Source organism: Mus musculus, chromosome 2, assembly GCF_000001635.26.
Source record: "Mus musculus strain C57BL/6J chromosome 2, GRCm38.p6 C57BL/6J".
Taxonomy (NCBI): Eukaryota; Metazoa; Chordata; class Mammalia; order Rodentia; family Muridae; genus Mus; species Mus musculus.
In genome coordinates this window covers 181,183,048-181,195,098 of record NC_000068.7, presented here as the reverse complement: position 1 = coordinate 181,195,098, position 12,051 = coordinate 181,183,048, and the positions used below count along the sequence as shown (strand labels likewise).

General features: G+C 47.4%; 1 protein-coding gene and 1 non-coding gene across 5 annotated transcripts; both read right to left on the bottom strand.

Moving 5' to 3' along the window:
- Positions 1-6,594: 6,594 nt before the first annotated feature.
- On the bottom strand, positions 6,595-8,277 carry Ppdpf (pancreatic progenitor cell differentiation and proliferation factor). 4 transcript variants are annotated; one of them, NM_025598.3, is made up of 5 exons: positions 7,645-7,852; positions 7,363-7,549; positions 7,213-7,290; positions 6,999-7,095; positions 6,595-6,917 (listed from the first exon to the last, which is right to left on the bottom strand). In NM_025598.3, the coding sequence occupies exons 2-5, from the start codon at positions 7,415-7,417 to the stop codon at positions 6,800-6,802; spliced, it is 348 nt and encodes a 115-aa protein (NP_079874.1). In that variant the 5' UTR covers positions 7,418-7,549; positions 7,645-7,852; the 3' UTR covers positions 6,595-6,799. The 4 variants fall into 4 exon arrangements, 3 of the variants coding, with proteins under 3 accessions (NP_079874.1, NP_001343356.1, NP_001343357.1); NM_001356427.1 differs by having other exon boundaries at positions 7,363-7,434; NR_151465.1 differs by lacking the exon at positions 7,645-7,852 and adding an exon at positions 8,245-8,277 and having other exon boundaries at positions 7,213-7,434.
- A 3,206-nt stretch (positions 8,278-11,483) lies between these two features.
- Gm24892 lies at positions 11,484-11,587 on the bottom strand. Its single transcript, XR_003954157.1, has one exon. It is a non-coding gene; the product is annotated as a U6 spliceosomal RNA (small nuclear RNA).
- Positions 11,588-12,051: the final 464 nt, after the last annotated feature.

Sequence of the window (12,051 nt, the reverse complement as noted above, 5' to 3'; positions counted from 1 at the left end):
GGGGAGTGAGTGCTTGAGATACCCAATCACCTGGGGTCCGCAGAAGCAGAGGGAAGACGATGGAGTCAGTAAGAGCCAGGAGATTTTCTTGTTTGCTTTTTCCAAGACAGGTTTTCTCTATGTAGCTCTGGCTGTCCAGGAAGTCATTCTGTAGACCGGGATGGCATTAAATTCACAGAGATCCACCTGCCTCTGCTTCCCAAGTGCTGGGATTAAAGGCATGTGCTACTGTTGTTGCCTGGCAGAGCCAGGATTCTTAACCATGTGGGCAGAGGCAGCTCTTCTGCATCTCTGCCCGAGGCTCTGCACTTGTTTCTAAAGTCAAACTCGGTCTGAGCTTGTGAGTCTGGTGTTTACTTTCAGAGCTCCGTGTCCTTTCCCTTCAGAGATGCTTTTGCCCTGGGTTCCTGAGGCAGGATACCCTTATATCCTGTGCCATCCTCTGATTCCCATTTGGACCCGAGTTTTCCAAGATGGCTCTGGTCCAAGGCTGCTCTCCCTCATGTGTCTTCAGTGCTTTTGAACCCATACTTGACCCATAAAGGCTAGACAGGCTATCTGTTCTCCATTTCATCTCCTTATGTACTTGGAGATTAGAACCCCAGTTCTGAGGGGGAGTATCCCAAAAGCACGTACCCGAGGCTACCTGACTGGAAGTGGGCATAATTCTCTGATGACATGTCTACAGCCACGTCCAGATTGCCCTCTCACAACAGGTGAAGATGCCGCAACCTTCCTTACAGAAACATCCTCTCTGTATCCTAGAGATGACACTTTCTGTACTGCTTCCTGTAAAGCAGCTCTCTGGGATGTAACGTCGTCACTAGATAGGGAGAGCACAGGAAAATGTTTGGAAACAGGGCAAATGAAAACCTTTGAATAAAGTCTTTTGCATAGACATTCATCAAAAATTTCCCCTCTCTCAGTAACTGAACCTTTCATTTTCACCAAGAACAGAATTTGGACTGGGCTTGGTGGTGCACATCTTTAATCCTAGCACTTGAGAGACAGAGGTAGGCAGATCTCTGTGAGTTCCAGGCCAGCCTGGTCTATGTAGCAAATTTCAGGGCAGCCAGAGCTACACAGGGAGACCCTGTTTCATAAAAACAAAAATAAATAAAAAAGAACAAAATTTGTATAAAAATCCAAGTGGACATAAACTGAATCAGGACTAAACGTTCTAAAATTAAAGCTATAGGGACCGTGTACATTTGGCTGTTTGTAGAGTCCTTCCCCCAGTTATAGAGGGGACAACCCTGGTACACTTCTTTAATCCCAGCACTTGTGAAGCAGATTCAGGTATATCTGTGTGTTTGGGAGCAGCCTGGTCTACAGAGTTCTAACATGCAAAGAGTGACCCTGTCTCAAAAACAAGGAAACAACAAAATAAAAAAAAAAAAACAAAAAAAAAATCTCTTACAGTTCTGTTTGGACTGGTCTAGAGATGAGTGCTCATTAAATATCCCTAAAATCTCTCAGAAATATAGAAACAAAGTCAAATGTTCTTAAAGATCACATGATCTAGAATAATGTAAAATAAAAAACAGGAATGTTTCCAGACCTGTCCAACATGAACACAGTATAGCTAGACCAGTTGTTCTCACCTTCCTAATTCTGCGACCCTTTAATGCAGTTCCTCATATTGTGGTGACATCTAACCATAAAATTACTTTTGTTGCTACTCCGTAACTGTAATTTTGCTACTGTTATGAATTATGAATATTTTTGGAGATAGAATTCCCTTTTGTCAAAGAGGTTACAACCCAAAGGTTGAGAGCTACTGAGATAGACTTTTTTTTTCTTACCAGGGTTTAAACAAGTTTCATTCTACTGAGTATTTAAAATGCTAAAAGGAGAAATGAAACCCAAGGGTAGAATAGAGGAAGGGACGAAGGGGATGGTCTTGCTTTTGTGGTGTTGGTGACATTTGCCTGACTTGTTAACAAGAGCAATTTTAGTGCTGATACCTTGTAACACGCCTGTAACTGTTGAGTGGACAGAAATGTAAGTGGAGTGAAAGCTAAATGAACTCCTCAACAGTAATTTTAATTTATAAAAAGCATCCCACAACCTTAAGTTTGTTCAGGCTTGAGAGATGTAGTTAACAAATCAGCTTTGGGGTCATTCCTAAGGAAACAAGCTTAGGCTGATCTGCTATGGCCTCCTGTTTTTACACAGAATGGAGGTAGTTGTGCTTGGGTCTATAGTATGCAGAGCTGTGCAATGAAGGGCATCCTACTACAGTGCCCACAAAGGTTTTCTTCAGTGGCATGTTGGCTACCATAGCTCGTGGGTGCTAGGGACTCTAAGAGTTAAGAATAACAACATATGTAATTAGAACCACTAGAAATAACAAGGAAAACCACCTACGTGCAAAGCGTTCAGGGAAACTCCATTTGTGGTAAGGTTATACATTATCATTTAGAGAGAATAGTCACTGAAGGCTAACATAGGACTTGTTCTAAATTATGAAAAAGAAAAATAGGGAGAGAAAGCTGATGGATCATTATTGTTTTGTTTTCTGAGACAGGGTTTCTCTGTGCAGCCCTGGTCATCCTGGAACTAGCTCTATAGCCCAGGCTGGCCATAAACTCGGAGATCCACCTGCCTGTGCCTCTGCCTCCTAGTGCGGAGACTAAAGGTATACATCCCCACATGCAGCTTGTTGATGGATGCTTTTTCAAAGTGCCTTCCAAAGGTCTGGTGGAATGGAATCTTATCTCATATAGTCAAAGGTAAGGACTGAAAGGATTTAAGAGTTCTTTTAAATAGCTCAGAGGCTGGGACTGCAGCTCAGTTGGCAGAGCACTTTCCTAACACACGTGACATCTTGAGTTTCATCCCCAACAGTGCATACACCAGGTTTGGTGATGCATACCCAAGTTCCTATTATTTAGGAGGTAGAAAGAGGAGAATCAAAAGTTCAAGGGCATTTTCACCACAAAAGATTCAAGACCAACTTGTGTAACTGTGGGCTTTTCTTCCTGACCACTTTGTTCCCAGAAATAATGAGACTCTGGGGGGCTGGTGAGATGGCTCAGCGGGTAAGAGCACCCGACTGCTCTTCCGAAGGTCAGGAGTTCAAATCCCAGCAACCACATGGTGGCTCACAACCATCCCTAAGAGATCTGACTCTCTCTTCTGGAGTGTCTGAGGACAGCTACAGTGTACTTACATATAATAAATAAATAAATAAATAAATCTAAAAAAAAATAATAAATAAATAACGAGACTCTGAGACTAATTATTTACTAATAAATGCTTAGGCCAATAACATTGATTCGTTCTCCCACTAGCTCTTATGTCAATAATCCAGTTTATTCGAGTCCAAGTTCTTCTACTGGTTAGTTTCCTCTCTGGGTAAATCTCTCAAGTCTCACTATTTCCCAGAATTATTCTCTCTGCTGGAACTCCCACCTATTTCCTGCCTCAGCTCATTGGCCAAAAGGTTTTTTTATTGACAGGTGAATGCTTTTACACAGTGCAAAGATTCTCTCTACAAACTTGGGCTAAGACCTTCTATTAAGATATTTCCTGGGGCTGGTGAGATGGCTCAGCAGGTAAGAGCACCCGACTGCTCTTCCGAAGGTCAGGAGTTCAAATCCCAGCAACCACATGGTGGCTCACAACCATCCGTAACAAGATCTGACTCCCTCTTCTGGTGTGTCTGAAGACAGCTACAGTGTACTTACATATAATCAATAAATAAATCTTTTAAAAAAAAAGATATTCCCTGAAAGGAAATAATTTTAGTAATAATGTAAAACTAGTTCGCCTTATGAAAGGTGTCTATTTACAAGTTCTGCAATCTTGCAATCTTAGTTTGACTCAGGTGACTAGCCGAGGATTTGTACTCAGCTTCATGCTTCTTCCATGATGTATGTGACTTGGTCTTTGATTACTGAAGGACAAATTTTACTCATAACCACATAACCTAGATTTCCTTTAAATATCTTGTTACTTTGTTTAATTAGGTAACTAGGGTCATACCTAACCAAGTCTTTGACAATTCTGGAACCAAACTCTGGATTCAATTCTAACTGTAAACCAACTTTTCAGTTTCTGGAAGGGGACTTGCAGCCTCAGGATTTCTTTCATAAAAAAGAGCTATTAAACCGGGCTTATTTGATATGTTATATAAAAAGCCCTGTCAAATATTGAAATATGAAACCTTCAGGTTGTACTTATAGGTGTTAATGTAGAAATTTCCGGAAAACTTGGTATATCTAGGAATGTCATTGGTTATATTCCTGTCATACTTGAAGCCATGCCACAGAAAATTGTTAGCTCCTTAGCTGAGGCTTAATTTTCTTTCACAAATGTTTACTTTGACTCCTGTAGATGGAAAGTGTCTACCAGCTGTCTCAAACTTCTTCCAGATGTTTACATCCGACAGGTGCCCACATTATCTTAGAATCACCTGTCTCAGTGTTTCTATACATGAAGCTGGTGGGCTCACTGCCATTTCTAGATAAGAATTCATTATCAGTGGACTGATGTTTTAATTTTTTTTTTTTAAAGATTGTATTGAAGGCAAGTTTATGGGCCCCAAGGATTGAGGCCAGGACACTCTACATGGAGAGGGTGAGGGGAGAGAAAGATAAAGGGCTCGAGAGCTAAATTTTTTTTTAAAGATTTATTTATTGATTATATGTAAGTACACTGTAGCTGTCTTCAGACACTCCAGAAGAGGGAGTCAGATCTCCTTACGGATGGTTGTGAGCCACCATGTGGTTGCTGGGATTTGAACTCCGGACCTTCGGAAGAGCAGTCCGGTGCTCTTACCTGCTGAGCCATCTCACCAGCCCGAGAGCTAAATTTTAAAAAATGACTTTAAGTTTTGCTGGTTCTGAAGTGTTTGCTTTTTAAAGGAAATCTTTTCGCTGTCTCCAGCTTACTCTGTGAAAGGTGAAATATGTATCTTTTATCCCCCTGATTTTCTTTTTTAAGAACCTACAGTGTTACCAGGTACTCTGCATTTGCATGTCAGTCTGATGACAACAACAGGGGTTGTTCCTAGGGTGCCATTTTGTTGTTGTTGTTTTGAGACAGGGTTTCTCTGTGTAGCCCTGGCTGTTCTGGAACTCACTTTGTAGACCAGGCTGGCCTCGAACTCAGAAATCCACCTGCCTCTGCCTCCCGAGTGCTAGGATTAAAGGTGTGCGCCATTTTTTAAAGAAAGGGTCTCTCATCGTTAGCCTAACGAGCCCGTACCCCCAGCACTGAGGTAGAAAACAATGCATCTAGCTTTTATGGGGATTCCAAAATTCAAACTCAGGTCTTCTCATTGGCAAGGCAAGCCTTTGCCACCTGAGCTTTCTCCTCAGCTCCAGGTAGACTGAGTAACTACTACAGTAACTAAGGGTGACATCATCGTAGTAAGGCCTTGTGGGAAGAACTGGCCTGGTTCCTAGAATGCCTTACTATGAGAAGGGCTGACTTTTAGAAGCCTCAGGGACTTTTCAAAGAGGGAGCTACCCAAACCTACAGGTGCTTCTGGCAAAAACCTTGTGGTACAACTTGGATGTGGCAGCCTGACCTGAATACACTTTCTGAGAACAAAGTCCTGGCACCACAAACAAACACAGGTGCCTGACAGCACTTGTAAACATGTCAGCCTGGCTTTGCTGAGATTGCAGGGCTTGTTCCAGAACCTACAGTGTAACCAGCCCTAGGCCTATCTCTTCAGAGGGTTATCACTCAAGATCAGAGTAGATCCCAAAATCTTTCCTTTACTATCATCTTAACGTCATTCTTTATACTTCTGATTATTCTCTACAACTTTTCTCTAACCCTTCTGCAAGTCACTAAAATACTCACTTCTCAGCTTTGCCAGCTGCAGCTGTACATCTGACAAGACTTCAGAGAATCCACAAAGGGGAAGGGAAGATGGAACCACTCTCCTTGCCGCCTGGAGCTGTTGGCTGTCCCTAGCTTCTAGCTGACAAGGAGCAGCTCTGTGAGCTTCATCTGGCCTAAGTAAAACTCATTTCCTGTTCTGAGTCCACCAAAGGGGAAAAGAGCCTCCTCCATTGGACTACTTGTTTGGGAGTTAAGGGCAGCCTTCTTCAAGCTTTCCGGATACCCTGAGGGCAGGCAGGAGGGAGGCTCAGCAGTCAGAGGCACAGGCTTTAGTTCCCTGGGGAGAGTGCAGCTGTTTACCAGGTGAGGTAGCAGAAAGGCTTGCTGAGCCACACCTAAGACTCCACCCTAACCTTGCCATTTCAGCCACCCCCCTCAGCTCCTATGCCCTCTGACCTAGAGGCTAGACTTCCTGTGTTTGTAACCCTCTTTCAGTCTGAGCTAGTATCCCCAACCTTGGGGAACCAGCCGTGCAGCAAGTAGTGGGGAGGGCCTGACCCAAGATCACCCACCAGGTTCCTGTGTAGGAACTGAGAGCTCCCAAACTCAGCCAGAGGCCCAGCTTCCCCTGGACTGTCTACCTGGGGCCAGGCCCACTTGAGAGGGTATCTCACCAGATGCAGGGGTATCACTGGGAAGGGTCTCAAGGAGCTGTCAGGAAAGCCTGGGAGCAGTATAGCATCCAGCAGGAAGCAAGGCTGGATTCAGTAATGTTTCAAACATACCAGGGGAGGGTGGCTGCTGTGAGTTTATTTTCTGCTTTGTGCCAAGACACAGTTATGGGGTCAGGAAAGTTCAGTGCTGTGAACCAAGAGGGGGCTCTCTCCAGCTTCTACTGGTTTCTCTTGTTCAGCCTTCCTAGTTTACAGGGAGGGTCGAGAGGGTAGGCACTGGCCTAGCACCACTTCAGCTTGGGCAGGCTGCAGATTCTGATAGGTCAGGAAAGGTCCCTGGGGTTGGTCTGGCCAGAATGGATGACTGGCTGCTGCTTCATGGTTTCAGGAGTCAGGCCACAGGTCATCGGGCTTCTGGAGACCTGGGGGGATTCTGCCGAGCTGTAAGGAGAGCATAGGTCACTGGGTCGGCATTTGCTTTAATTGGGGCCACCCCCACAACCACATGGAAGATGGACTCACCGCTCAGGAGACTCCAACACTGTAGTCATGAACGGGAGTGTGGATTTCCCGAAAAAGAAGCTGGCCCACCAGTGGCCCGGGTCGGCTTTGGGAAGACCTGAGGAGCAAAGGAGGGTCACGATGGGGTCAAGTCCTTCTCCACGCTACCCATCCCCCACCCCACTCCGCCTTAGGACGTGAACTCTGCCCTTCCGCTGGCTGGTTCTGCACTTACCCGGGGACTGGAGCACGGCGTCCCCAGGGTACTCGGCACTTCCGCCGGAGCTGCTGCTGGACGAGGAGCCCAGGCGTCCTGGGAAGGGGAGGCGGGTCAGCCACAGGGCCCTGGGCCAGCCCTGGGCGGGGCTGGCGAGGGGCTACTTACGCCGATAGTAGTCATGGGTAGCCACGAGCGAGCCGCTGGAAGGGATGGCTGCCATGCTTCAGGACCGAGGCGCTGCGGAGACGAGAGCAGAATGTGGGCCCTGGTCACCGCACACCGGAGGGTTCCCCGAGTCTCCCGGGTCCTGACAGTGCCAGGTTTCCAAGCGGCTCCAACCAGCCCGGTCCGGCTGCGTGGTGAGACAAAGGGGCTTTGTCTGCTCCTGGCCCCAAGAAGACGCGCCTCCCCCACCCCACCGCCGGCTGCCTTCGTCACTGCCCTCACCTCGGCGGAGAACCCCTTCCTTGCAGGCTTCGTTTTTAGGCCACCAGGGCGCTAGGCCGCGGAGCCCATTTGCAAAGATAACCCACGAAACACCACTTTAGGACCCACGCGCGCTATGCGCACGCGCGTACTTAGTAGCTTTCCTGCACCGCAAAAGACGCACCACTGGGAGGCGGGGCGCGCGTCAAAGCCCCTCCCGCTTCACAGCGGGCCCACCCATGAGACTTTTGAGCTCCCCTGATAGACCAGAAGTAGCACGAAGTGGTCCCGCCCTTCCCTATTAGACTCCACCCCGAGCGGAGCAAGAATCCACCCTACCTTCTGCAATGCTAGGTTCTGCAAAGTTCCACATTGGCCCTAACCTCCTTGATCAAACATCTGTGGTTTCGCTCCAGTCGAAACCAGCTCTGCTGCTTTTTTCCTGCCTGGTTCGGACTCGAACCCGGATAGAAGAGGTTAAAGAATCTCATGTGCCCCTCAGTCTGTGCCACCCTCTCGGATGTGGTCTCATGTAGTACAGCCTGTTTGGTGTTCTTGTTCCCTTTACTTGGGGCTGCCCGCTGCTTTCGCTGGTCCCCGCAGGCTTTATTTTCCACGTACCTCACTCCGACCCTTGACTGAGTGGATCTGTTTAACATAAGTAAGCACAAGCTGTTGCCGCGCACCTCCCTACCATCGCAATCTCTGTTTTCTGGGCTCACTGGATGGTGCCTGGAGCCCCCAAGCGGTCCTGTAGGGAATAGCCTGCCCTTGGTAAGCTGAGGAGCTGTCTGTCTTTCAAGTCCTGACTCGCATTGTTGTTCATCATTCCCAACCTGTGTTCTGTTTGGAGAGGAGTGATGGAAGACAGACGAAGCCTTGGGGTCAGAGAGAGCTCTAACAGAGACAGTCTCTAGTAGCTTCCATTGTTGGTCGGAGACTCATGTTTGGGGGGAATCAAGTTAGGGCTGGCCAGCATGCCCTGCCCACCCTTCCCTTCCTCAGCAGCCTGTGTTCTGTCAGACCGAGAGGATCATGAGCCAGCTTCGTGCAGCATGCTTCTCCTATAACCAAAGATGCTGGACTTCATTGGAGGCTCAGGGAGAACCGACTAGGCTGAGGCTAGTAGGATCCCAGGAGGAGGCTCTTGTGTCGCCGAAGTCTCAAGGCTGCTTGGCTGGGACCCTTTGCTTGGATTTGTTGAGACCTACTCTGTGCAAGCATTGATCCAGGCTCGGGAAAACCAGACAAGAAATGGTCCAGTAGGGGTGCTGGTTTAGAGATCATAAAGGAGATGGGTAAGGTGTAATGAAAAAGAGGTGGGGGCAGTTGACATGACAGCAGTACAAGTGAGTAAGGCCACTGATAAGGACCGTCCTGGTGACACCAGGAGGGTGAGACTTCTGTCTTCATAGTGTTATGTACTTCAGATTCTATGACTTACCCTGAACTGTCCTGGTCAAGTACATGGGCATCTCCAGTGGTTATTAGCTATTTCCTGTAGTGAAAATTCCCTCTGAAAAGAAAGTAAAGGATATATGCCTAGTTCTATTGCATCTTCTTATGCCTGCTCTTTTCTGAAGGGAAAGAGAGGAACAATGGATCTGGGGAAGATGGGAGATGGGCAAGGTCAGGGAGAAGGAGAAAGGGAGGCTGCTGTGGGGATGTATTGCATATGAGATGAGTGAAAAATAAAACCTCCCAAGAATACAAGGACTTGCTGATGATTGCACACGCCTTTATCCCAGCACTTGGGAAGCAGAGGCAGGCGAATCTCTGTGAGCTCGGAGCCAGCTTGGTTTACAGAGCTAGTTCCAGGATGACCAGGGCTACATAGAGAAGGCCTGTCTCGAAACAAACAATTACAAGAGAGTTCCAGGAACTCACAAGAGATTTACCAACACTTGCCACACTCTTCTCCAGGTTATATAAACTGTAACTGATTGCTGGGACAAGGGGACGCTCCAGCATAGTAGACTGCAACCAGGAAACTCAAGCAGCCTCCTTGACTTGTCACTCAGCCTCATATGAGCCTTGTGACTGAGCTTCTGAGTCACCTTCACTTTTGTAAGTGACCCTTACATCTTAGTAGTTTACTCATTGTCATACAGTCTGTTGCAGAGGGACATCATGGCAGCAGGAACATGAGGCAGCATGGTCATGTCTGCAGTTAGGAAACAGAAAGATGATGGCTGGTGCTCACCTCACTCTCCTTTTCTTTGTTTATTCAAGAATGCAGCCCATGGGATGGCACTGTCCACATTTGGGGAATGTCTTCCCACCTCAGTTCCAATCTAGAGACTTCTTCACAGACAACATGTGCAAAGGCTCATTTCCATAGTGGCTCGAACTCCCATCAAGTCTGCTAAGATTAACCACCAAATACCCACGCTTCCATCAGTAATTCTAGTAAACTCATTGGTTCACAAGCTAGACTTGGAATTTCTTCTTTGGTCTGTCATTAACGTCCTGCCTGCAGTGAACAGATACTTGTTGTGTTCCCCAGGAAAAGCTATGTAACACCTGTGTGGTTCAGACAAAGGCCAGAGAGACCAGGCTGAGGGGAGGGACTGTCAGGATTCAACTGTAAACTGGTTTGGAAGAAGGCCTCGTACAGTTTGCACAAACTTGAGATTGGGATTGGAACTTAACACTGTTTATCTGAAGTGTGAACTATCTGCCCTGATTTGGAGACATGGTGGTTACTCAGCAGGGACACAGATGAGTCAGATATGAGTGTGGGCCACCTCTAGGGTTTCAGGCAATATATGTAGTACATATATACAGGGGTTTAGGGCTTCCATGGGGGGAGGGGAGGACAGGGCTGCCAGGGCTTCTGTTGAGACTGGTTCTAGCCTTGCCACCTGTTTCCAGGGTTGGATTATCTCTCTCTTCATCAAAAGGCCAGAATGCACAGATGTATTCACTGAAGAAGCAATGGCTGCCCTTGTTCCTCAGGAAGTAGAGGCTGAGTAAGACCAGCCTCACATTGCCCAGCGTTTGCAAAGTTCCAGAGTCTAGTAGGAACTATGGAACATTGGTCTATTAAGGAGGTCAAGCCTGGTCCCACCTCCTGTTTGGTGCAGAAGGAGGTGCCTTGTCCATTTCCAGCAGGAAATAGGATGTATGTAGCTTGTGGATGTCTTACAGCCTGTGCTATGCTGTCCTGGAGATACGCAGCCTCTCTGAATCTGCTCTGTGGGAGTAAGGTTGGGTCCCACCAGGGGCCTTTCTGGCTGTCTCAGGGATGGACAGTTTAGAGGTATAGTCCTCTGCTGTGTTGGACAGGTTAAGGCTGCAGATGTGCTGTGCCCACTTCCTGCCAGGTGTTCTCCCTACAGTATCCTCTTAGGAGCAGAGTTTGTGATCCAGATGGTGGGTCAGCACCCAGGAAAGGAAAGAAGAAGTGCCATGAGAGTTTCCCACACTGGGGCAAGCTAACTGCTTTGCTTGGATGGATATGCCTGGGAGAGGCTTCAATGGAGAGGCTCACAGTGGGGGACCAGCAGCTGATTATCCCCAGCTGGACAAGAAGGCCTTCTGTCTCTCCCACGCCACCCTTGGCTATGATCTGGGTCTCCCTAATCATCCCACCTCATTCTCAGTGTCAAGATCAGCGTCTGTAGTAGAGTCTGAAGGGAGCGTCTTTCATCTGTCTGCCTGTCTGTCTGTCTCTCTCCTTCCCTCACCCTCTCCCTCCATTCCCCCTTCCTTCCTAGCTAAGATGAGTTCTCACTCTGCTATCCAGGCTGGCTTCAGACTCTTGAGCTCAAGTGAATCTTCTGCTTCAGCTTCCCATGTGCAGAGGGCCCAGGCATGTACCATTACGCCAGCTCTGGGATAGTCTTAATTTTTTTCTTGTAAATATGGAATAATTCATGAATTTGCATGTTGTCCCTGGGCAGGGGCCATGTTAATCTCTGCATTGTTCCAATTTCACTATATGTGCTGTCGAAGCAAGCATGGGATAATTTCTTTCTTTAAAGTAGAAAAATGCTATTTGATGAGATGGTTCAGCACTCTTGCCTTGCAAACTTGGTAACCTAAGTTAGGCCCATGGATCCCACATAAAAGTGGAAGAAGGGAACTGACTCCACAGAATTGTTCTCTGACCTCTATACATGCTGGTTAGTGTGTGGACAGAGGCCATGGGGCTTTGTCCTCAGGTCGTCCCTAGCATCTGTGCAGACAGTTTGCTATGACCTCAGAGTAGACACCTCATCCTTTCTTACCTCCTCTGAGGTTCCTAGTGAGGCTGGCTACATCACAGTCCAGCTCCAGATGTTGACCAGTCCCTGGGTCATGGCTCATATTGGAAAGCCACGGTTAGGAGCCCTGAAGTGTGACCTCCCACTGGCTGTTTGATCTGGCTAGCAGCTGACTTGCAGACTCCACTTCTCCTATGAATGACCACAGGTGAGTGGATAC